This window comes from Ischnura elegans, chromosome 11 (assembly GCF_921293095.1).
Source record: "Ischnura elegans chromosome 11, ioIscEleg1.1, whole genome shotgun sequence".
NCBI lineage: Eukaryota > Metazoa > Arthropoda > Insecta > Odonata > Coenagrionidae > Ischnura > Ischnura elegans.
In genome coordinates this window covers 59,452,005-59,478,815 of record NC_060256.1, presented here as the reverse complement: position 1 = coordinate 59,478,815, position 26,811 = coordinate 59,452,005, and the positions used below count along the sequence as shown (strand labels likewise).

Below are 26,811 nucleotides of genomic sequence, written 5' to 3'. Positions count from 1 at the left end.
TTCTTTCTCCTGCCCCCCTTCACCACTGTTCACCACTCCTTTGTGCTGACCACACTTCTTTCATCAGGCAATCCCCATCCCACTCTTATTCACCCCACCCACTGGGAACTTTCCCCGATTGTGGAGAAGGGCATGGTTCATCTTTACCTGCAACGGGGGTAAGTTATTAACAGGAGAGAGGCTGAAGAAGTATCTTCCACTATCAGGGAAATGGCGCCGCGCTTATAATTCTCTCTCTTCTTCTCTGCTGACGTTTCAATTGAAATTATTTTCTTTGCTCTTTCCTCACTATATTTATTTACGATTATTGCGCGACTATTTTTAGTGCTAAAGCTAAGAAAATCTTTTCTCTACGTCAATGATTCTTTGCATAACTTTCAATACGGAAGAGAAAGGGACACGAAAAGTAAATGAGGTGAATGTACAGGTTTTTGCGTGTCATTTTTGGGAATTCACGCAAGTGAACCAATACTTCACACACGTTGAGAAATGATGAAACATCTCTTGTAGAAAAACAATCAATGCGGATAATAACGTTTCCCTCTTTATTTCTCCGATAATGGAAGATGTTTCTCCTGTCGTTTTCCGGTTGGAACCTTGCTCCTGTCGGCATAAAAGAAGAGAGAGAAATACTATATGAACATAGCACTTCACACCCGGTACGAAGAATATGGTCCGGATGAAGAATAAAGTCTTTCGTAGCAACGTCTGCGAAGATGATGGAGCACAGTATCCGGACGGAGAGCTCAAACAGAATTTACTTCAAATATTTGCCAGAAGATAATCATATCCTACGAAATTTAGAATCGTAACTGAATCTCAACAAAAATAACCAATGGAAAAGATAGCACATTCAACTGAATATACAGAGTAACTAGAAATATTAACTTACGAAGGTTATTTAAGAAACGGGTGGAGGTCCTCGTTTTTCTTTTTCTCGTCACTGAGCGATAGAGGGCGACATAAATGGCGGTTAGGCCGGCTGCCGCTAACATTCCGTGGGTGCTGGAAACAAATATCTATCTTACGCGAACTTAATAGTTGTTATTCGCTCCTAACCACAAATTTATAACATTAAATTCTTATAATAAACTTTGCAATTCATTATTTGATTACATTTTATAAACTGGTCGGGAATTTCTTAAGCGATCGTTGATGTTGAAGTATGAACAAGATGTGGGAATTTTATGGTGGTATAATTATTTAACGATTTTTCACATCATAAATCGATAACAAAAAGCCTTTTCTATGAATTATACCGAGAATAACCACCGAAAACATTTAAATAAGACCACTAAAGACAAAAAACGGCGGAAGAAACAAAAGCGAACATTTTTTTCGTGACTTATGAAAAAGGTTTGAATTTACGAAACTCGATTTTACGAAGTGCCGATTTTCCGGTCCCACTGACTTCGTAAAATCAAGAGTTTACTGTATTTATTTACAGAAGGCAGTCTCAATACAGGTGCTTGTACCTTTGAGGCTGCCTAAAGCCCTGAATTATTTCCGCTTTAATAATGTTAACAGTTATGAAGTAAATAGATACATAATAAATTATTCTTAATATTAAAATTTCAGAATCCCCATTGTAAAATTCATCATCTTTTTCATTGTTGTAATGCAGTGACGTATACTGGTCCAACTGTACCAGTGGTGGCTGGGCAGGCCCTGGGTCGGCCCGCAACCATGCTCTCGGTTCCTGCAATTCCCTCTCCATCTGCTGTTGCGGCCACCACCTCATCGCCTTCCCCACTTGCATCTGCGACACCCTCTGTCACCTCAGCCTCGACTGGTGTGCCTGTGGGAAAGGTCTTCACCTCCCCACTTGCCACCCTAAGCCTGGGGCGAGTTGGTTTGGATGTTTCTTCAACAGGTGACCATTCTGGCCACCAGCCACTGGTGTCATTGCAACACCAAGCTACTCAAGGGGTTTATATTCATGCGAGTCACCCTAGAGCATCACCAGGTAAGGGAATTATCTAGTAATGACAGTGAATGTAATTCATTTACTAATTATATAGTGTAGTCTCAAGAAGGTGTGAAGGCTGGGAATTGGAATTAAAGGACAATGACTTTTGCAGCTCTGATGTTTACATGTAATAGCTGCGTGTTGACTTTTGTTGAAATTGTAGTTTACTATCCATCCACAGAATTCATACACTGACTTGCAGTTTTTGATCAGGGGAAATGACATCAATATTCCTCAAGGAAGTAGATGCTATAGTAGTTCAAGTGGTAGAACTCCTGGCACAAATTCGGGAGGTTTTGGTTGGAATCCTAGGTAATGCGAATGATTTTCCTCTTTGTATGTTTCGTAATTCTAGTGGACTTACTACTGACTCCGCGAAGATACACTACTGGCTAGTCCCCAGTAATTGCTTTTTAATGTCAAAATTATTTGTGCAGTCAGTTTTGCTGTTCGCGTGGGGTATATTTATTGACGTGCATTAGTTGAGTTCAAATTCTGATTCCCAATCTTTTCTCCTCCTTTCATTTTATTCCAATACTTGAAAGTCGTTTACTTTCTTATTTCAACGGCAAACTTGCTCTGATGTGAATAAGCAAATTTCAAAATCCTCATCATGAGAACGGTTAATAGAAAGTCACCTCAAGGGAAAGGTTATATTGTTCTTTTTTCCTACATTCCTTAAACTATATTATGAATGCATACTTTTCTAGGATGTGCCCCATATGTTGAAGTATTGCATGCAAAATGAGATTTACCATAGACATACGTCTCAATATGTTATGTTTTAAGTGATTATCCCGTAGTCATTGAAGCATTTATATTTAAATAAAGCTGGATGATGACATATAAAGGTAATTTGTTAGTCGTTCAGCAGAAATGGAGATGGGCAGCCTGCAGCAAAATTAAGTATGTCTCAGGTTAAAGAGGCTGTGCAATGAGTTTATTGAAGCAAAAAAAATTATCATCATGCCAAAATGGAAGACCTGCTGTATGAAGGTTTTGTCAGTTCATAGGTGGACATCTTATGTGCAAGCATAAAAAAGTGGTGAGTAATACTCAGTTGATGACATGATGATGATGACTTTCATTCATAGAAACAGCCTTTCACCTTGTTTATATGATGAATTAATGTGCTGTCATTTGCATATGCAGTAGATGATGCAGACGACAATGAGACTTTCACCCACAGTGACCGTCTCTCTACCCCAAATCTACGTTTTCAACCTATGAATGGTAAGCAGGGAATGGGTACAGGATTTTTATTCTGACGTTGAGCCATTGTTTCATTGCTTTGAATCGTGTCACTCGTGGTTGCTTGATGAAATGGATTCAAGAATGGTAAGGAGTCATTTATTGATGTGTGGCCGCAGGTTTGTGACCATTCCCATCAAATAGGTTCCTCAGCCATTTGATGAACAGGGTTGTTACAAGACTGGGTAATCATATAAAATTGAGGGAATTTAATCCACAATATCCGTGAAAATTTACATAATGACAGTGTGAATGTTCCACAGATAAAAAATTATTTGCCTCTACCAGGATTTGAACCCGAATCTTCCAAATTCTCACCAGGTGTTACACCTCTTGAACTGCAAAGGCTGTCAGCCTACTTGCTACCAACCTTGGTATTTCAAATAGAAGAACACTTGGTACAAATATGGGTGATCGGGTTTTTTATCTTTGTCAAAGCAAATGTTATCTCCTCTGCGGAATTTTCGCTTTGTAATTGGACTTCTGAATGTCTCCGAAAAGGTACACTGCTAGTTAGTTTGTAGCTAGCTAGATATTTCCTTCCATTATTTCGTGTAATGTTGAATCAGAATAAGCTCTACACTTTCGGCTAGTTTGAGGTCTAGCATCTCTAACTTGGGAACATGAATGGTGGATTTGCCTTTGGAAATACTTGGATTCATTATGAAACCATTTCTCTCGCTTAAGGAAAATGTAGGTTCTAATCACATCTCTTGACATAGCATTGTTTGTACTGTATTGCCTAATATTTATTATTTTATCTTCCCTCTTAGAAATTCTAGAAGCAAATTCCTCCACTCCATTCACAGCTTCACATTGTTTCTCTCTTGGAAAATTTGAACTTAATGTGAATTACTCCGAAGAATTAAGTTTACCAACAACTGTTTTTTTCTGTTAATTGTTAATAAATCGATTTTGAAATAATTTTAGTATTAAATCGAAACTTGAAGCATGTACGTGCTAGAAGGGCTCCATATTGATAATGATTTGAGTGTGTTTTTAAAAGAAATGTGTTTTTTATTGAGTCTTAGTCTAAAAAAAAGTTAAAGCATCCTCACGTAGAGGATATTATGAAGAAGTAATTGGAAATGAAGAATTTTTTTCATGAGAAATTTAGGAATACATATTGTGCAAAAAATCCACTGAGGAAAAAATCATTTGCCTTGACCGGAATGCTCTTTTTTTTTCTCTGTGGATTTTTTTGCACAATTTGTGCATTGTGGGTGATTCCGTGAAGCTATCACCGTGGCTACAGTCCAGTCGGCGAGAGTTGTCCGTTTGAAGTTCAAATAGAGGGGAGGAGAACCTTGCGCCAGCACGGTTTGCAGCCAATCGCTGTCCCCCAAACGCACCTCACACCCTTGCCTAGTCATACAACGTTGTCACATGCATATGGAGCACTGAAACAAGCCTGAGCCCCCAAAACAAGCCCTTTCTTCGAATCACCTAAACGGAAGATTCTTCCTTTGGGTCCTTCACACTCGTCGTCCCTTCTGGCTGCTTTCTTAACCCTTTAACTGCGCCAATAACCTGAAATAGAGCTCCCCAGAGGCGCAAAAAAAATAATAATAATAATAATTTTTTTATTTTTGCATAATTTTATCAATTATAACTTTTTACTAAAGGAAAAAATGTTTCAAAAATATTTAGGGCAATAAAAATAAAAAGAGGTCAAAATGATGTCCGCATGACATCTACTTGTCAAAGGAAGAACTTCTAAGCACACATGGACAGGGAGAGTAGAAGAATAGTTGAAATCGTCAATAGACGATTGGAGCAGTCTGCTAAGGCGATCGCTTATGGACGATGGGAGCAGGTTAAGGGAACCCTTTTGTTTACATGTGACGGAGGCGTTTCGCTTTCTCACCAGGCAACCTTGCCCCCACCCCAAACTAGACCCTTCTAAAAGTCATCAGACAACTCTCGGCGGCCAGACCGTAATCCCTGTATACTTAAATTAAGAATACAAATTCGCAAATCTTGTAACAACCCTGAATGGATTTGAAAGTGGCCAAGGGCCTCTCAATGACGCATGGCCACAGATTTGTGACTACTCTCATCAAATGACTTCCTCTGCCATTTGCTAGCATTCCCGAAATTTTCTGAAAGACCGCCATAGTTTGGTCTCACTTTTCAATGCAATGCTGCCTGCCCGTTCGTTCGTTGTGTGTCTTGTCGGAATTTTTTTTATTTAAGAACAAGAAGGTAATGTTTGTAACAATTCCATATTTTTAGGTTAAACTTCAAACCTTTCCCCTCTTGATGAATGGATTGGTGGTGTTGAAAATACTGGCTTCCCATTCGGAGGGCCCGGGTTCAAAACCTGGAGGTGTGGATTTTTCATTGGTGGTCCAGTCCATTCATGGGTGGAGAGCACTTCAGGAGCTGGACACCATCCGCCAAATGGGACGTAAAAATATGGTCCCATTGTCCTTTCCATGAGAGAGTGCTCTGATATCAATCTTAAGTTTATTTTCATTCTCCCTCCTTTCCTTCATTAAACCTCATCAGAAACATATCCCATCGTATAATAAATGGTTAATGTGTCCAGCATAGTTTCCCCATTTTTAATTTATAATGTATTGCTGTATGTCATGGCATGTAAGGTGATATCAGTTTTGTAGACAAGACAGGACGTTGAGTTCATTCAGGAGACTCCCCCCTTCAGATCTCTTATGGTGAGGTTTTATTGGCTTTTGAATTGTACAAGTAACTTGTTCTGTGTGACTTCTGTCCTTATTTAGTTTAAATGATCCCAAAAACTGTAAAATCAAAGAGTAAAGTTTTAAATTTGGTGGTTAAAATAATGAGTGTAAATGCTTTTGCAAACTTATGGAAGTCATAGTACCTGCAATTCTTGCAAAGGCATTCTCACCAGCAAGTTATATTTAAAATCCACTTTCCACCGGTTACTTATATAATTTAATTGCCATTTTAATCTAACCCAGATTTTACTGTTGGTTAGTGTGTAAAACATGGTTATCATGCACCATTAAAACTTGAAGAATTGGCGTAATTGGTCAAGTGTCAAGATAATCTCCTTGAAGTGCTAGTGTTACATGTGGGCATAGAGTTGATACATATTTAAAATCAACTTATATATCATTTTCTATGAATATCTAGGCAATAGATTTGGTTTCAGAAAAATAATGGTTTGATCCCCTGTGGTTGTTATTATTGCATACTAAATTTACATGGGAATATTCTTAATCATTATGGAAAGAATTTCACCCTGCCATTCTACGTAATTTTAAAACTAGAGAATCATATCCCTATATTTGGAAACCGTGAATAATTTTTTTAGTGTCCATAATTTTCAATCCAATAAACATATAATGTCATCCAACTCATAAATGTCATTTCTTGTACATAGTTCTTTCTGATAAGATTTCTTTCATTTATAATTACATAAAATGTCGAGATAAATTTTTAAAGGGCTTTTGATAATTATGTAGCATCATGTATGGTGTTTTGAATTGATCCATAGGTGTTACACTGAATTCATGTATATAAATGCATATTCTATTTTTTATAACCGCAGATAATATTATTTTCCTCAAATCAGGATGATAATGGCTCAGTGGACCTTCCTGTGTGTAGATTTTGTATAAGTCAAACAAAATATGGAAAAATAATGTATCATTAGTAAATTTGCTGGACTGCATCAAAAAATTGGTTTGTCATAAAGGCATTGTGAAAGTGAAGGTGACATGCTGTTTCTATTTAAGATAGAATCTCAATAGTGATTGAATTAAGCATCGCAATATTTGTGATGTGTAATACAAATACACATCCCTATTTGTTGGCTGATACAGTTTGTATTTTATAGGAAATGTTTATTTTTCTAAAAATATATTATGTATGTATGCATACACGTATTCATTGTATGCATGAAATTTTCCTATGCCAAAAAAACATGAGAAACCATATTTTCCATTTCAAATGAGATGGAGGAGCTTATGATCACTTGGAGAGAAATTTAGTAGCCTTATGGTGTGCAATGGTATATTTATTTAATTACAATTCTGTCTTTCCACGTAGTAAATAAGTTATAGGTTTGTGAAACAAAGAACTGTAAATTACTTGATTTTTTTTTAGTATAACAGCTTCTCATCTTCTGTGGGTTATCATGCAATCTTCAAGCTCTTGGTATTTTGTAGTAATTTGTGTGATCTTACAAGTATCTTCTTTATGTTACGCACATGAGGTTTTAAGTTTGTGTATGCATGTTTTATCAGACTAACCAGTTATCATTTATCATATCAGGTGTGTATTCCAGTAAGAGGTCTGATTGGATGGAGTCTACTGTACTGAACTCTATGTACCAGAATTCTTTCACATTTATTTAAAAAAAATAATTATGGATAACTTTAAGTAGTTGTTCCTATTGAGGTGACGGTGAGGAAATAGCATGATGAGAAATTTGCTTAAATTTGGGTAACAAGCGAGTTTGGGGTAGATGAGAATTCTGCTTATTCTCTTTGAGTGATATAAACCAGTGTCAGATATTTTTTCCCTAGGTTGCTGCAATCCAGATAATAAGTGGAGAAAATGTACTTAGGAATGAATATAAATTATGTTTAACTAATCTGTAGGAGTTACTTAATTGTTATTAATATCTGATTTTTCCTTTCTTATCGTGAGTTTTGATATGTCCAAAATGTGCCTTACATGCCATGATGTACAGTGATTGAGCTAATTGTGATGTTTTCTAGTAGGGAACCCGGCCATCTTCTCAGCATAAATGGATTCCATTTTGTTGCCACGAAAATTTCCTCTGCTCACCATTTTCATTTTTGGCCCCACACTTTGCCGAAATCATGGTACCAAACTTGTCTCAGTTGTGGGTATTTTGGAAGAAGTGTGCTCAAGCTTCCATTTTGCCCTCCCCCTCGCTTACAGCTCCACCAATCACAGCAGTTCCACGAGGGGAAAGATCTCAGGTGGTTGTCGGAAGCGGTCCCACCACCGTTGTCCAGCAACAGCAATTAACGACGTCGCCATCGCCGCCATCCACACTGTCATCAACGGTCCCATCGTCGACCAACCCGTCCACGACCATCACAGTGGTGACGTCGACCAACACTGCTGCTACCTACGCCCTCCCGACCACAACATATTATTATGGAACGAGTGGTTACACTGTGGGTGTGGCCAGGCCCTTCTCCGGTACAGCAGGTGCCGGTGGTGGCACAGCCATGGCTACCATTCCAGGGAATGCTGCTTCATCGTTCGTACCAATCCAGGCGGTGTCAGCTGCCGTCATTTCCTCGTCATCAGTGGCACCCTCAGCCCCTTCGTCTGTGGTGACCGTCGCTCCGGCCTCACCTGCATCAATCACGACAATCAGGCCTGTTGGACAGCCTGGGCTTACCACACATCAAGTTCATGGTGAGCTATTGTGATCAGATATTCTGACTTCACTGGATATGTCCTGCATTTCTAATATCTGTGAATCTGACAGAATGTTCTCAGTGTAGTCAAGCTGACTGGCTTTGAGCATTTCAAAGTCAAAATGCATCAAATGCTGAAAAACATTGTGAAAACATATAATTGAAATTATGATTTCCAAATGGCTCAAGTCAAGGTGGATGGAATTTGGGATGAACAGTATTTTGTTTTAAAATATTGGAGCTATTATAGCTGTTGCTTCATTATTTCTTTCAAAGAACATTACCTAGAGTAGCATAAAAATTTATTGGGAGATGTTAAAGTCATGGCTTTGGTAGCTTTGTAGATGTACTTACACAGGAAGTTGTTTGTCTGTAGACTTTGCTTAGTGGACTCCAGTTGTTTTAGAATCATGGCTTCGATTTTCATCGGCAACAGATTTATTTTGTTATGAAAAATTCAAGCAAAAGGGAATGTTGCCATTGCTAAAAAAAAGCAAGTTTTGGTTCTGCTACCTGTTAATACTCATTCCTTTCCTTACTCCATACCTTTCTTCCTTGATGGTACAAATGACCGTAGCTATTAGTCGCCCCTCTAGTACCCAGATTCTGCACCTAATGTAACTACCATTGAAATCGGTGTTTTACTGGAGTAACATTTAATATTGCATTTTTTAAATTCCCAGTGAAAAAGTCTAAAATAAATGTGTTGCTAGTTGACGTAAAGTTTGATGTATGCTTAAGCGCTGCTTTCCACTGACCATCCCTCAAGTCATCATTTTGGTTGCATGAAGAGTAGCTTCTTTTCTACCTCTTCTAATGATGCTTTGCCTGGAAACTATTTTTTGATGTAATCCCTATTTGCCCCAGCTGTTTGCTACATTGCTCATACCTAATTGTAAAATGTAAATGTATGTGTATGGTCTTTTTTATTTTCTACAGGAATAATGACTACAGGTTCAGGGCCAGTGCGATTCAATCCAGTCATGGTTGTTGATTCAACAAGGAGTGCATCGGGTGCCCAGCCCTTCCTCTCCGAGGGGCAGTTTGTCGAGGTTGCTGGTGCGGGGAATGGTATTGTTGGTGCTCACTTTGCCGGCTCGACCCTGCAGCCAAAGCACCCAATGACCACGCTCGCCCCACCCCCTGCACCCACGCCCGCCTCAATCGTGTCAGTGCAGGCCTCACCCATCAAACCCAATTCTTCACCAAGACCCAGCATATTAAGGAAAAGGGACTGTGATGGGTAAGCCCTCCCATACTAATGGGGTTTATTCACTCAGATCAAAATTACTATTAACCCTTTCGCTAATGACAAAAATATGCGGCAGGATGTTTCTTCACCCAGGTGACGAAAGCCGCAAATTTTCGTCTGAGATTTTCCTAGGCAAGCGAACAAATGCCGAAAATATACCTTTCCATTCTCACCCTCTTTTATGATGGTCGCGGTTTCGCAAGGTCTTGGTTTCGGGGCCTAACAAAGCAGGATTTAGGCTGTACCCTCAAAATCCAGGAGAAGGTACCTGGACCCATCATCTTTAATTACCCCTATTGGTGGTAGGGACCGCAGTCATGCAATTGTTCATTCAGTCAGTTTTCTAAATAAATAATTGTTTCTCCCTCAAAAAATATAAACCAAAAATTAAATTCTTTATCTTTTGTGTTGTGTTTGTCAATTTTTAAAAGAAATTCTACTATGAATATTAACTTATATCTCGATTTCAGTATAAACATCAACATGGAAGTTGTGGCTGCATTAAATGCGTTAATATTTAATTTATTCGAAAAAAAAGCCAATGTTATTGCCCACAGTTCATTTTTCCGTACGTTCTTGAGGATGGTAGCAAGTGTAGTCTTTATATTTCCGCATTCAAAATGACACTGCTTAAAATTCCTAAACGCCATTGTGATGATAAAAATTTTTTCTCATGCCCATGCTCGCTGCAATTAACATTAGGGAAAAACTTGTCACTGTATTTTGGGATTATATAGCGCTTGTTAAAAATGCCGCTCGGAAATTAATTAATTACAGCCAAACTAAGGCCCATTCAATGGAACCACTATCAGTTCAGAGATGTGTTCGCCATTCCGAATGCCATAAAAAATATGGCATTGAAAAAGGCGGAGCAAGGTACTTGCTCTCCCCTTGTTAGTAACTTGTTCAGAGAGACCTAACCTTTGATAGGAAGAATCACCAACTAGGGTTTAAGGGACTATGAATCATGTGAGATGGATATGTGGAACTAAGAGTAATGGAGAAGTGGTGAGCCGATTGTCAAGTTTCAGTGATGTCATCAACTTACCTGCGAAAGGGTTAAGCCTTCCTTTTTTCACCACAAGTAGCTCAGGAAGCTGGCAAAGGATCGAAATATAGTAAAGTAGTCATCTTCAGATCCTAAAATAATTGATTCATTGAAATTTTAGTTGCATGCTCTTAACGTCATAGAGATGAATTAATTTTTTTTTTAATACCAAATTTACCGTACCTGATGTACAATACATAATGTATAAGTAGTGTTGAATTTCATCCTAAGCATCAAAGTATTATTGTGAAGTAAAGCAAGACAATTTCAAAGAATGATTTGTGAGAATTCATCGAATAGGCTCCTTTTCATATTCTTCTGCATCATATTAATTTACATATCAATTTTATTGTGTTTGTAGGACACCAATGAAGGCTCAGAGAAATTTAGGGCCTGCCCTGGCAGGTATTACATCAACTTCATCATCAGCAATCAGTTCTGCATCAGCTACAATGGGATCTGCATCATTAGCTAGTGCTGCATCATCTCTTGCATCACTTGGTGCATCATCACATTCTCCGCCTCCGTCTCCCTCCTTAGGGGCCGGCAACCATCACACATCGTCATCGCCTACATCTTCCTCGTCATCTTCCTCTTCCTCATCGTCAGCTGGCTCAACGACAATCTCTGCGACATCATCTCCAGGTGGTGAAGTCGGTAAGTTATGTGGGTACTGAAAAGGTATCAATGCAGTTGCTTTTGAATTACTTAAATGGGGGCTTACAACTCATTAGGCAAAATGCATTAAAACCTGAATCCAGAAAAGTAATCAAATGGACTCGTTACCTTGTCAACCTGCCTGTGAACTGGAATTTTAGTAATTAATATAATCTTGGAGTATAGGTCAGGGAAATGAAATGCAAAATTGTCTGGATCAAATACTTGATTTCAGGTGTCCTAGGATATTTTCTAATAAAAATGAATTTTCAATTGCCTGCTATACAACGAAGTAAGAGAGGATCGGAACTCTCTCCACTCCCTCTTATGGGATGCTGCATTCGCTGAAGCATTTATTTAAAATTTCGAATCTAGATCCGATCCCCTCAGTGAATTTGGTTCCAAAGTATCTGGTGATGGGCAATATCCACGGATATTTGGATCTGAAATATCCGATCGGACCAGCCCTAATTTTTTTTATCAGTAATTGATAAGCATGTGGTGTTTTTTCTCCCAATTTCATAGATGTGGGTGAGGATTCTCTGCCTCCTCAGTTGCTGGCACCTCCGGTTCCGGGTTCCTCTTCATCTCTCGTAAAGACGGAGCCTATGGACGATCTGCACCCACCAGCAGACACTGGTCCACAGGCAAGGTCGTTTATTCCAGCGCCCCCTCCAGCCCAGGTTGTCGTCGAAATGAGCCCGCGGAAGAAGCCACGGAAGCAGCAGCTGTGAGTATCTCAGTTTTTACGCTTTATGCTGACTACACTTCACTGGCTGGATAAAGCCCACTGGGTATGAGATTGCACTTGCTCCTAAATTTTTAGAAATTCCAATTTGAATCCTCTACAAGAGTTATTTTAGATGTGCATCATTTATGGCTTATATAGACTGAGGTAAACTCAGTTAATTCAACAAATTGGATAGATGATGACAAAGATTCCTAGTTGGCTTTAGAGATAATTTGGAGTGTAGTTAACATGATTTTTAAAAAAATTTTCACTCGTAAAGAAATATCTGGTAACTTGAATAAAATCATTAAATATGGGTGTACAAGTGTGGAAATTTTTCAGTTGCATTGGAATTAATTTGTGTATTCAGTAATGATTTGATGAATAAGTATTGAGGTGTTTGTTCCTATTGATATCCATTCCATCATAAAATCAGTGATTTTGCTCTGAAAAGTGGTAAGTATTGTTGCCAACCTGTCCATCATTTGGAAAATATCTTATGCGTCAATCAGAAAATAATGTTAATAGTTATTGCAGTGTGCATGTGCACTAGCCAAATTCATGCATAAACATAGATACCTCATTATAGATGAATGCTAGTAAAATTAAAGAATCATATTTTTGAGCGGTTAGCTAACCTGGTCTTCAGGCAAATAGATAGCTTAAGATTCAATTTTTTATTGATGCTGTATATCTGTTGATGAGTCAGAATTTGTACTCGTTGTTATTAAGGAAGTTCATTGGGTATTTAGGTCTATAGTATTGGCATACTTATTGTCATGAATGATAAGGAAATTATAAGTAAATGCATTCTCTTAAAGCTCCATTGTATTTTCAGATATTCTTTATGTAAAAAGTTGTGGCTTCTTGTAAATTTCTTGCTGGAGAAGGGTATCTTTCAATTATCTCTCATAAGCATATCTTGGTTAGCGTTTAGATTGATTATAGCTGAATAATGATTCACCCAGTTTATATCTTGCATTCTGTACTTTTTCAATTCAATGGTAGAGTAAATATGCAGATGTCAAGTACAATATTCAATGGTAGAATGTTTCTTCAGAAAGTTATGAAATGTAATTTTGAATTACAACACCCTCTTGCTGTTATAAACTTTAATTTATAGTTTCAAACTATTTTTTTTTAAGTTTCAATGAATCATTGTTAGTACAATCAGGTCAGGGATGATGGAAATGTGAATGAAATAAATTTGGAAAGGAATGGTTTTTTGGTGTATATTCCTTCCCCATTAAAAATTAGCAAAAGAGTTCTTTTTGTGAAATGTACTTCCTAATATTTTTAATAATGTGTCTAATGAAAGATTTATAAATGCTATACCAATGAAGGGTAGTTTTGTAGTTCCTGTTTTTAGTTAGTGACATTTGGATCTATTGATCCTGAATAATGGTCTGTGTCACCCAGCACTTCAATGTAGCCAAGCTTGTGTGCTGTGGATGCGCATTTTTATTGCTTTAAAGCAGAGCAAATAACACAAAGATGTGAGGATATCTGAAGAGCTGAATCTGAATGAAGTTTCAGGGTGTTTTTCTTCATTTACGCTCAGAATCCTTACTTGATTCCTTCATTTGAATGAGTTTCTGAAATTAGCATGCATGGGCACTCATGGTTGCACTTAGGTACTTGTTTCACTGTCATAGAGCTGCTTGAATCTGACTCCCAGTTGTTCCAATTTTTTTCCAGGTCAGATTATAGCCGATCTTTGCCAAAACATGGGTTGCATCCCAGCCTCCAGAGGTAGTTGCAATAGCTCATGCCCAGTTTTAAAGTCTGCTCAAATGACTTTAAGTCCAAGCAGGTTGCCCTATAGGTTATTTATTTCTCAAAGCTGTGATTATTTGGATTGGATTTTCACATCTAGCTTTGAGATGTAGAGGTATTTTGAGGTAGATTGTAGTGCCAGTTAGTATTATTACCTACATTTTGAAGCCCGAAATAAAATTATGATTTTGTAAAGGGTACCTGCTAAGTTCAGCATTTGAAAAAGTACAGGAAAATATATGATTATCATATTTATGGTAGGTGAAAGTGAGGGCTATTATTACTTATTTTGTGCAATTTTGCTTGTATCCTGAACAAATTGATGCCAGGCTCTTTGAACAAAAAGTTATGACAACATACACAGTCTTACTTAAATCTGGAACTTAATGGTTCAGGTCTCCTTTTTGTTAATGTTTTAAAGTTGCCTATCCTCTGTCATTATGAGTGTTATTCATTCAATTTGAGCTGAGGTGGTCGGATACATCTCCAATATGAAGCTGGTGTAGTGACTTCTTCAGTCGTATCTTCGGTATTGGTATGTCTTATGCAGTTTTAACTTCAACCTTATTTACATCTTTTCTATATTTTGAAAGCACATAAACTTACTTTGTGCTAAGAGTAGGAAAATTTAGAGCTTAGAAAAAAAATCTTAAGACATGTAAAAAATGCTAAAAATTAAATTTTTTGTTATGTTTTATGAATTCATTCCATCCAGTGAGCTCCTCATTAATTGCTAAACCTTATACTGCAGAAGTATAGGTATGTTGCATTAATTTCAATAACTATCTTGAGTTTTCTAAGTTCCCATGGTGGAAATGTATTGTGCTGGGTGTAAATTATTACTTTACTTGCCTTCATTTTGTATACTATCTGAAAATTATTTTCATTCAGGGAATAAATATTGTGGATAATTTTAACTGCAGAATAATGCCATATTTCAAAACACCAATATTTTATTAACCATTTGGTACAAAATGCCACTAATTATCATATTATTTACTAATATTATGCATTCCAATTAAAAGGACTCATCACTTCTGGAAAACTAGTCCTTTTAATGACTTATCTCTGATTTGATAATTATTCAATCATCATGAAATTTTCTGGTTATATAAAGTAAACAATTATCACATTTATGAAATATGATTTTATGCTTTCCCGGCGAATAATGTGGGTTACCTTTTCTCGGGATTCCCACCGGGTTAATGTTTTTATAACAGCCAACGTTTCAAGCCCTGATGATGAGTGCCAAGACGGTACTAAACGTTGGCCGTTATAAAAACATTAACCCGGTGGGAATCCCGAGAAAAATTTACCCACAATTATCACATTTGCCTGTACATATATCAGATTTTAAAATTATAGTGACTTTGCTCATGTCTTTATTTTATTTCATTTATGGGCAAATGTTGACAAAGGTTACTCTATACAATCTCAAAATTTCATGGGAGCTAATGTAATTTTTAAGCATGCAATACAGTAAAAAAATACAAACTTCTAAGATCTAAGAGGGAGTGATGGATCCTCTTGCTTGATGTTCTCTAAGTTAGAGCATGCTTACAATGAACCTCCATCATAATTGCTTTTGCTTTATTTTAGGCTTGTTTGGCGTGAATCGTGTAGTTGATCAAGAATGATTTCCTGTAATCATTATTTCGTTTTTAGCAATCATAGATTCACCCAATGACTTTCAGTTTTACATGATTAGTTATTTTCTAAAATTAGGTAACTGCCTGTTGTTTGTTTTACTGTGCCATAATGTGAAGTCTTCCTAATCACACAAAAAATCTGCATTGTATATTGTGATCAGTAGTCGATTATATGATTAAAATAAGTTAGGAACACAATATCGTGAGGTATTTCTGTATACAGTGAGTCCTCGTTTAACGTTGTTGATTCGTTCCTGAAAAAGTCGACGTTAAGCGAAACAACGTTAAACGATGCAGTGTTTCCCATAAGAAACAATGTAAAAAATTTAAATTGGTTCCTAGCCATGTTCCTAACAATCCATTTCTTCGTGAAGAATCCAGAATTTCCCGGGCGAGAATCCAAGGAGGCCAATTATCGGAGCCGTAAGTTTAAGCAGACTTTGTGACCAATCGGGAGACACCTGAATCAGGCCAAAACTAAAAAAATCTGAATCTGACACTCGGATGCACGAGGATGAAGGGCGAGTCAATTTTCGTGATGATATGAATTCTTTAACCCGGCGGAAATCGCGAGAAACATTCATTACCGATTATTCACTTCAGCATGATAACGACTCATTCGAAACGAAACGAATTTTCATAACGAAAAGGTTGGGAATAAGGCATTATTAAATGAAATATAAAAACTAAAAAGAAAGTATTTTAATGGCGAAACATCGATATTTTCAGTAACAGAAGAAATTTTAATTGTAAAAACTCGACCTGCAAACCTAAAACTCGACCGATCTCTCCAGCAGTTGCACCTTCTTTAATTCTTTTAATAATACCAAGTTTTTGTTCTAATATCGCCGTTTTTTCTTCACGTCTGAAGAACCGCCAGGATAGCCACTCTTCTTCGTGGACATTTTTTTCGGTTGGCATCAGAAAAATAAACGGATAATGGGTAAATGAGGCGATAATTATTCGATAAGACGCATATTTAACATACGCTACCCACGCCAACCTTTTCTGTCGAGCGAAAATTACCAATCGCATTAATATAGTAATATTTACTATACATCAGATGCGCTTGCGTCCTATTCGCCATTCATTTTTTTTTCGCCGCGCATAATTTGAACAACGTTATCGCGAAGCAATAACGACGTTAAATGATCAAGGGTTTCAATTTTTGGACAACGTTATCGTGAAACAACGTTAAACGGGACGACGTTAAACGAGGACACACTGTACTGAACATAATTAAGGGTAAAAACCTTGATAAACTTAGTTTTAAAAATTAGGAATGTCTCTGTACATCAACCTGAAGATTGGCTTAGATAGGTGAGGGTAGTGGTCACCCTAGAATTATTCACTGGTATATGAATGTTGAAAATTCAGAGTATTTAAAGCAACTAGCCAGGGGTTTTCAAAAGTATATGCCAGGATTTTTACCTGTAACCCTTGAACCAATACCTCAGTCTTCTACCAACAAAGTCACCATGATCCCCAGGTGATTTCTAGCGGGACTGTTGACTTTGTCATGGAAATTTTTTAATTAAAAAAGAATATTAATACATTTTTGAAATAATCATGTGTTTCATTTACACCTGCAATTCAAAAATTTTATGTCTAGGAAAATCGAGATTATAAGAAAAAATGCAAGGATACAAACCTTAAAAATGCAATAACAACCCTGTCTAGAATTGTTGGATTAATTTGCATTTGAATTATTCTGAGTCTAATTTTCACATTGTTACCCTGAACTGTGCCCTGTCTAAACAAAACCAAATCTATCTATCATGGTTCCTAACAGTCCCTTACATCTTAAGGAAGGGCCTATCCATGTGTCTTGTTTTTTTCATAATGTGTTCTCGAGAGATGGCATCTCATCAGCTTTCCATATTACCTCTTCATATGTCACCATCTTGCGTGATAGAAATTTGATAACTTAGATTGATTTCATTATTGATAAAGTTAGTAAGAGGCAAAGATAAAGCAAACATCTTCCAGTGATGTGTCATTGCCAACTGGCAGTGCATTACAGTTAGTTCATGCGTTCTAGCAATTCACCGCTTTACATGATGCAATTTTGACTGCGCCTTTGTACATACGTCAAATTATGCAAGTATGTGCCCCGTGTAAAACGGCCTTTATGGTATTTGTAATAAGCTGTTTGTAATAAACAAAAAAAATATTTAACTGGTGAATGTTAATTCTGGGTTAATAACAACTTGATCATCTCATGATATGTAATGATGTCGATAATAGATTGAGCAAAATGAAATGTTCTTGGTTTGTCAGACAAGTGATATGTAGGAATTTGAAGTCTAATTGTTTATTTTTTATGCACTTTAAGTTAGAATTAATGTACCTAATAATTCTCAACCTTCCAATGCATTATTCTCAGGACTGGAAATGAACTCCAAGAGCCTAAATTCAGTGAAGATGAAATGGAATTTCTCTCAGAAGCCAAGATCAAGAAAGAGGTGAAGAATGGTAAGTCGTCCTTGTAATTGTTCATTTTATTACCGTATCCATATCATCGAATTAAGTATCTTCATATTGTCCTCTTTAACCCTTTGAGTGCGGATGGCATAGCATTGATGCCCAGCATAGGTCCCGCCAACGGGCGGGTGGCATCACATTGATGCCATGCCGGCCTATGTCCTTCAATCGCTCCCTACGCTCCTCCGCTCTGTTCTTTCTACTCTCACGATGGTTTCCCGCACGCACATTGGATCAGGCTACCTTGATATGCCTTCCGTTTTTGAAAAAAAGTTTATATTTTTTTAGTACTTTTTTTTACATTTATGGAGTACTTTTTAATTTGTAAGATTTTTCGTCATTACAAAAAAATTAAAATGTGATACTTACTTTACTCTTCTGAATATTTGTACTAAATGTTGCCATATTTTAAGGTTATTATCCCCGTTTTAGTCGTATTAAAATTTTTGTAAACAATATTTAGTCATAACCTTCCTTTCATCACACCGACGAAAAATATTTTCGTATTTCAAAATACGGTCACAATACACAAGCTAAACACAGTTGAATAATATGTTTCTCTTTTTATTATTGTTTAAACTTAATATTTACTTAATGCCGTTTTAACTCATAACATTCTTCCATAACATATTTGCAACTCATTTTCTGAACGATCCTTTCAATAGGGGTTTGATTATATTGGTTTCGGAAAAAGAAATAGATTTTTTCGACTTTTTCTCATTTATTTCGTTTGAGTTTGTTAAAGTTACTATGCTCGAATAATTACGTCCACCAATTCGTTATTCACGGGAAATAATGAAGGTTCTAGGAAAACTTTTATATTTATTTCATTTTGAAAGAGAAATTAGAATTGGGGAAATCTTTGGGGAAAAAATGATCAAATTTCGGGGCTCAAAAAAAAAGAGTCGTTTTATGTCACCGCGGAATAGACTACAAGTCACTCTGTGTCTCCTGTTATCTCTATTTTTAGAAGTATTTTTGCCATTCTTATGAGAAATGAATGCAAATGCAAAGTATTCTGTTATGTGCATGTGGTGGAGAAGGTGAGCTCTTCCTGCTCAGTTTTTTCGACCCTCGCCATTAGTACAGTCTCTACTTCGGATATCTTTCGATTGCGTGCATTTTCACTCCCCTACAGAGATTTTATTTTTTTATAATATCACCGTATAGCCTTTTTCTATTGGAAATTTCAGTATTTTACATAATTTTAGCCACTTACGTGGAATATGGGAGAAATATTGCCGGCCTCGGTGACGGCGGGGTAACGTTCTCGCCTGCCAAACAAGAGGTCGCGGGTTCGAGTCCCGCCTGGGTAGGTTTTCCCGATCCAGGGCATGGTCGTTTGTGTACGTTTAATTGTTACATTTGTTGAACACCCCGGTGTAAAATGGCCAATACGAGCTGTATCCGGTGGTTTGAGAGTAAAATAATAAAATAAATAAATAAAAAAAACCTTTATTTTTAATTTTATTCCTATTCTCAAACCCCAAGGACCGTTTATGTATCAGCCTTTGGCTTAGAATATCTCCTCGCAATTAAACTACCTCTGGCACAATTTACTCAAGTACATGCATGAAAAACTGCATTGGTTCTTCTCCGCGAAGGATTTTTTAACTTTGAAGCAATTTACATATTTTACTTCAACCAAATAGAGCTATTATAATTAGAAAAGACCGAGCATAGGAATCTTACTCGTGGGGAATGGGAGATATTTTTAATCTGGTATACCTAATGTATGATTGTATTAAGTATTACAAGATGGCCATCCATTCCAGATTATTGGAAAATGTAGGAAAATATCTTCGATGTTTCTTGTCTTCACACCACTTTTTCCCGAGACCGATTTCAACTAATTTTCCGTTGCATGCATTTTGGCAGGGACCCTGGATTAGATGATTCGATACCAAGAGACCCCTTGCATAAAATTCGACCCCTTTTGAATTTATTCACTCAAAGAATGAAATAAATTTACTATCCGGGTAAAGAACTCTGCTTCATGAGTCCATGTTGCTTTGGCGCCACAACACGGCATAACATTATATATGCTTTCAGGGCCTAATGGCGTCGTGCAAGATGCTATAATTTACACATGGGCGAAGAATCGTGCTGTTGGAGGCAGGGGACATGCAAACAAAGTCGTGCGAAAATTAATCGATAGATTTCATCTCTAAGGACACAGTTTATACAGTCGCGAAGCCACGATTTTGAAATGAGGAGTTTTTACAGGAGGTTTTAGGGCCCTTCCGGAGGGTGCGGGGGCCATCTTACCCGTTTTTGGCGCCTCAACGGGGGTTGTAACCCATAACCCCCCCTTTCGTGGCAACACTGCTGAGTTTACGCATGGAAAATTAAAATAATCTCTTGAAATATCTATTGCGTTACTCAAAAAAGACACACCTCTGAAACTCTAAGGACAAACAGAAAAATAATACTCCTCACGTTGTAAGAACGACTAAAAAGTGGCTCTGATGATATATAATGTGCAGAATCTCCAGGGGTGTGTTTGAAGCCTTTTTTCAAAGAATTCCACAATTATTAGTTAGTTTTTATAGCATTAACGCAAAATAAAATGTCAAAAAGATAAAATAACTTTCATATGTTTGCATGCAAATCTAAGTTACTGGTAAATTTAAAAATTTATAAATGTGAAAATTAAACTTCTAAAACTTTTATTTGCCCAAAATTTGATGCATGGAAAGTGGATGATAACTGAGAATATTTTTATCTTCTTTTATAATTCAATTCCGCCATCATTTCAGAAATTATTTTAAGCTTCTTAGTTGCTACGTAAAGATTAGTTGCCCGTCGTCACCTAATGTTTGTGTAACGGGTTGCATAAATATCAGGAGCATTTTTTCACATGGGTGCGGATGGCATCACTGTGATGCCATTAACAAATTGTTTAATAAATAGTGAAATGAATATAAAAATCTTTTTTCTATTGGACTTTTTTACATATTTTCGAAAAACAAAGAGAATGCAGTGAAAAAAAATTCTCCGCCAATGTGAAACAACTCTGAGAAAATGTTACGCAATGAAAGGGTTAAGTTTTATGCTCTTATGCCATGAATGTAATAACAGGTACTGTGGGTTGGTGTAAAAATGATTACGCACTTACTTATTGCTTATGACCAGTATTATAATGATTACAAATCCCAGTTTTCTTGTCCAAAAGTAGAAATGTGATTTATACTCTTAGACTTTGACTTGAACAGTGATTTGCCTTTTATTATTTTTCTCTTACTCTTTTCAAGTGGAATTTTATAATTATGGGGTGATGCATTTATCACTGACTTACTTATCAGAGATATCTTTCTTCGTTCTCTTATCGATAATAGCTATTATTATAAACCAGTGGCTACACTATCATTGCCATAGCAAAAATTTAAGAGTTGTCTTTTTATGTATCTCCATTAATTTTCGCTACTTATTGTAGAAGATAAATACTGTAGACTTTGTAGTTTCCCTTGGTTGAGTTACAAAGTTCATTAAGCTGACAAAACCTAATTTTACTGTATGCAGAGTCATTTATGGCAATGGCATGTCTAATTTTTTGGCTTTGTCATGAAACAAAAAATAAAGCAAACTATAAAATAAAATTTCTCTAAATAACTTATTATTCGTTATTTTAGTATGCGCACACGCCTTAGTATAAATTTGCAAAGTACACCGGCACATCATTTCGATGCCGACAGTAATATTGTTTTTACATTATTACCACGCATTTTTTTTCCTTTGTTCTAAGAAATGTTTTCTCTTTGCCATGTTTCACTTGTAGAAAATTTGACCGCAATGGGAGCTAGCCACACTAGCTACCTGGGGAAACTTGAATCACTGGTGAAGTGGCCCATCCTTAGTTGAACAAAAATGTTCGTGCAATATTCAAAAGGAGAGTGCAAATAAGTCAGGAGAAACAAAGACTTTTCTCTGGAAAAAGTCAGGGAATAGTCACAGAGATTGAATTCAAGAAGCTAGTGACAGCCCTGCTTTTTAATACTCGTAAAATACTCCTCTTTAAATCAAGCAAATTCTGTGCTGTGTTCACTTGCTAGAGTTTTAGGATATTCTGCTTTATTTTCAGCAACCCCTGCAATTACTGCTGCGTCTCTTTCCGCTGCCCCTGTGAGTGTACCTCAGCACCATGTTGCCAAGCGACCGAGTGGGATGAGTCTGCTCAATGGGTATCGGCACGCCTGGAAGTCTCGGCAAAACCATTTTATCCGCCCGGGTGATGTTCGCCCTAGGGAGGAGAGGAGGCCTTCAATTGCGGACATAGCTGGTCAGAAGAGGGTACTGCAAAAGCTGAATGGTTGGAAAGTTCACCACCTGAGTGCCCAAATGGAAGAATTGGTAATTAGAATAACTTCTTATTAAGTTCAACAGATTCAGGCTTCAATTGGTGGAAGTTAGACATATTTAAATAAATATAAGATCGTAGCACTTTTCCACAAGAATTTTTAATGCGTACAATGTGTTTCGGCTCACTGAGCCATCACCTGGTACAAGACACTTCAAAACATTTAAAAATCCCTTTTATACCCTTGAGAAAGGAAGGGGGTGGGTTAGGGGAGGATTTGACATCTTTGAGGAAGGGGGTGGGAACGGGCATACAGAGTGGAGACAGTGGGAAAAGATACAACTACGGGATGTGGGGAACCCACATTGGAAGGAGGACTATAGTCATAACTGTAAAATGACGACACGTGGAGAAGAACCATGGAAAAGCGGGAGGGGGGTTTGAGAAGAGTGAAAAAAAAGGGGGGGTTTGGGTAAAAAGAGAGGCCGCGTGTCTTTAGAAAGTGAGAGGAGTAAGTAGCAACGCAGGAAAAGAGGCGGGGGTGAGGTCAAAAGTGCTACGATCTTTTATTTATTTAAACTTCTTATTAATTTAGAGGAGAATTTAAACTGCACAGTTGGCTGGCCCTCATTTTTTAGAATTTGGAAAGGTTATGTTTTCCTAGTCTCAAAAGGTAAGTTCATTTTCATCTGCTAAAATAGGTTACTAAATTTTGAGAACCTGTGCTCTGAGGAGCCTAAGTACTTAGGAACCATTGGTAGCCTCAAATAATATCACATTTCAGGATTTATTTGATGTGCACACTTATGGGAAACACAAAAATGTGAAAAACACAACAGGGTCATGGCAAATGAGTTTTTCATGATATTATCCATTTTCATATATTCTATGTGATGACAGTTTTGATGTCATGATATCAGTTTTTTGCCAATCTAACATCTTGAGATCTGAATGTGCAAATGATTATGATAATCTCAAAGGTGAAAAATTATCATCTTTGAGACAAATTAAAGAAAACTATGTACCAAGTTACCTGATGATGATGCCACTGCATCAAAACTAGTTGTACCACGAGAATAAATTGGTGGATAAGTATATAGTTTTCTTTCATTTGTTGGAATGAACCTCTACAAAATTGAGCCATAGATTATAGAGAGTATCATCTATGAGATGCACTGCATAATCATTTTGCTCTTGCAAAACTAATCAGAAGGGTGAAGGTGTTGTTTAAGAGCAGCAGAACAAATAAATATAATGTTTTCCATTTTTGAGAATCCTCTTAGTTGAATGTTTTGATGTCATACTTGTGAATTTTGACTGAAAGTCCTCATTTTATGGAACAAAATTTTCTAGAAAAATATCAATGTAGCTCATTGGAAATTTTGTTGTGTCGGTGATGTTTCTTCAGGCGGACCTGGAAATACAAGTGTATGAGAAGCTGACAGAAATGCTTGGAACGTTGGAAAGGAAACAGCCTATTGGAGGGAAGGAGCTGGAGAAGGACGTTAACAGAATAAATGAACTCATCAAGGTAAGGAAGCACCTTAGAATTTACTTTGATATTGTTAGATACGATAATAGTATTAATGTTTAAATCAAATGCTGAAGATTCAAATACCTGTGGATGTTCTGCTTTGGGATTTTTTATAATTTTACTATACACTCTACAATCGTAATTCAGTTGCTTTGATTTTATTGACTCAGAAAATACTTCATTAATTTAAAGCAGCAGTTTCCAACCGGTGGTATGCGACAAACCAGTTGGGGGTACACCGAAAATAATCTGTAATGGCGGACGCCAGGAACTACCTTATTTCTCTGAATATAGTCAACCTCTCAATGCAGTCCCTTCCCCTTAATTTAGATGCTTCAGTTTCGGGAAAAATAAAAATGCAAAGGAATATAGTCCCCCCTTTACTTTTACTGACCTCCTTTTGCTAAACAATCAAGAAAATGCGCCAGCAACACAAAGTACGAATCTAAGGACTATCAACTGCTTTGATTATAATGGTCAGTATGGGTTTTCAAGCAGAAAGCTAAAAAATAGTGATGGGTCGGTTCGATTCCTCGATTCTCGACCAAGAACCAGAATCGAAAACGAGTACTTGCCAAGGTGAAAAATCGATTCCGATTCCAGTAGTACTTCAAACAACAAAATATATTACGACCGCGTTTCCAACATTCATTTGAATTTTCGTGCTACGTAATCGTAGTGACAAAACACATATCTTCTAGGGATGTGCGAGTACTCGAAAATTCGAGTAGAGTCGAGTATTTGGTACTCGACACAAGCGTTTCGAGTAGCATTACGAATGTCGAGTCGAGTAGTTAAGGTTACAGAGCTTTCGAGGCTAGTAGGTCCAGCAATCTGCCCACAGAAAGCGCTATCATGAAACTCATGTAATAATGCAGTTTTTAAAGCCGATAAGTCATTCTAATGCCTTGGCCTGGTAGTTTCAGCTTGCTGTATACACTATAGTTGTCGACGTGGGCGCCGAATACCTTTACGCCAGCCGCGGCGGCCGATCGTCTTCCTACCCGGCACACACTGGTCCAAAATTGGAAAAAGCTGGAATAAAGTCCAAAATGACCTTATTGGGGATAGAGACTTGAAACTTAGCGTAAATACTCATAAATTATTACCATATATAGATGTATATGCCATTTTACATAAATACGAACCTTTAGTGAGATACAGAGGCCCAAACATGACCAATTTTTCAATGCCATGCGAGATATCGTTTTTCCTCAAAAAATCTTTGAATTTATCCAAGTGGTTTTGCGTTGGTATGAGTTTTGTGGAATAAAAAACGCAATATTCTTTTGATCTGGTGCTTTGCCTATACTTTCAATGACTTTTGAAGATTTTGGCTCTCATCTCTCTGGTTTTACAAGGCAAAATGGCCGACCCGTTTTTCACGTGTGATTTAACATAAAGTAGATATTATCTTTCGTTTACGAAAAATATAACCCGGAAAATTTGAACCACAGAGATTTATAAAGAGTACTAAGTAGAAATCTTGGAAAAAAAAGTGTGCGACGAAGGAAATCAGAGCGATTTTTCAATCGCGCGTCAAGGCTGAGCTACACGCCGCGGAACTCTAAAGCTCGGTAACTGAGGCCGATTTTTCAAGTTTTTTTAAAACATTAGTCTTGAAAATCGTCATTTAAAGCATGGATAATGGTCTTCATTGACTTAAAACTGAGGATGTTAAAAAGGATTATGTATAGATCGACTAGAACATTGAGCGCATATTACTCGAGTGAAAACACTAAGGATTGGATATTTTTCGGAACTATCCTACGCATAAGAAATATGCCTCGGGTATTGAAGTAAAGGGAAGAGATTAAGTCAGTATGCTTAAGAGAGAGAAAAATGAACTGTTTCTGTGAAAGGCAACAACCGATACCCATTTTCCCTTTCCACCTTCGCCGAGGTGAGTCGCGCGGAAGGGGGAGTTTTCACACCACAAGGCTCTTTTAGCCTTTTGTATTACTGCGTCCGTCCGATGTGATATTCATTTGTAGCGTTTAGTTTCTTTCTTGAACTTAAAAAAAGCAAGAGATTTTAAGGTTGATTAAATGATGTGAGAAGTATAGAATTTTTTTGGCTCTACAAAACTAAAGTTTAGTTCTATAGTTCATTCGCTTCGTCCACTTGAATATAATGAAGATTCAAGATCCAAAAAAATCGTTGATATAATTTTTAATAAAAATTGCAAAGTCTCCGAAATCTTGCAATTTTGGTAGGAAAGTACTTGCCCAATCACACAAGTGCGTAGCAAAAGGCAATTTTCTGCAGGCACTAATACTGTAACATGGAGACGTCAAAACCTGGTGGCTGATCATGTAGAATAATTGGTTTTTCTGCTTGAGAATTTGAAAGGGCCAAATATTACATGATTCATATACGTAGTGTGTAATCTTTATTACAGCTATGAAAATTTCTGTACTCAGGTCTCTCCCTTGTAGTTTGGATACATAGATAAAGTCGACATATTATGATTGCCAATATTCTAAAGTAACACCTATCATGTAACACCACTTTTCAGGTATGTTCTGTTTTGAAATTTAGTTATTACATTTTAACTACATAGTGATGATATGAAAGATGCTTTTGTCGACTGACTCTTTCACAGAGTAATATTTTTTAAAGTGGTTTTCTTGTTGCCTGGAATTAAGTGATATTTTTCTTGGAGCCTATGGCATCAGAATCGATGGAATCGGATGGTAGAATCGGAATCGAAATGTCAGAATCGGGATCGGAATCGATAAAATTTTGGAATCGACCCATCACTACTAAAA

General features: G+C 37.1%; 1 protein-coding gene across 3 annotated transcripts in view; it reads left to right on the top strand.

Annotated features, from left to right (window-relative positions):
- LOC124168483 (mucin-17) overlaps window positions 1–26,811 on the top strand; it is a 60,814-nt gene that overhangs the window by 32,056 nt on the left and 1,947 nt on the right. For 2 of the 3 annotated variants that reach the window (XM_046546769.1, XM_046546767.1), the window contains 9 exons: window positions 1,625–1,966; window positions 8,123–8,611; window positions 9,553–9,856; window positions 11,275–11,570; window positions 12,096–12,300; window positions 13,999–14,052; window positions 18,112–18,200; window positions 22,291–22,559; window positions 23,915–24,037. In XM_046546769.1, the coding sequence (XP_046402725.1) occupies window positions 1,625–1,966; window positions 8,123–8,611; window positions 9,553–9,856; window positions 11,275–11,570; window positions 12,096–12,300; window positions 13,999–14,052; window positions 18,112–18,200; window positions 22,291–22,559; window positions 23,915–24,037 (2,171 nt within the window). The remainder of the gene's footprint in view (window positions 1–1,624; window positions 1,967–8,122; window positions 8,612–9,552; window positions 9,857–11,274; window positions 11,571–12,095; window positions 12,301–13,998; window positions 14,053–18,111; window positions 18,201–22,290; window positions 22,560–23,914; window positions 24,038–26,811) is intronic. The other variant, XM_046546768.1, reaches the window with a different exon arrangement.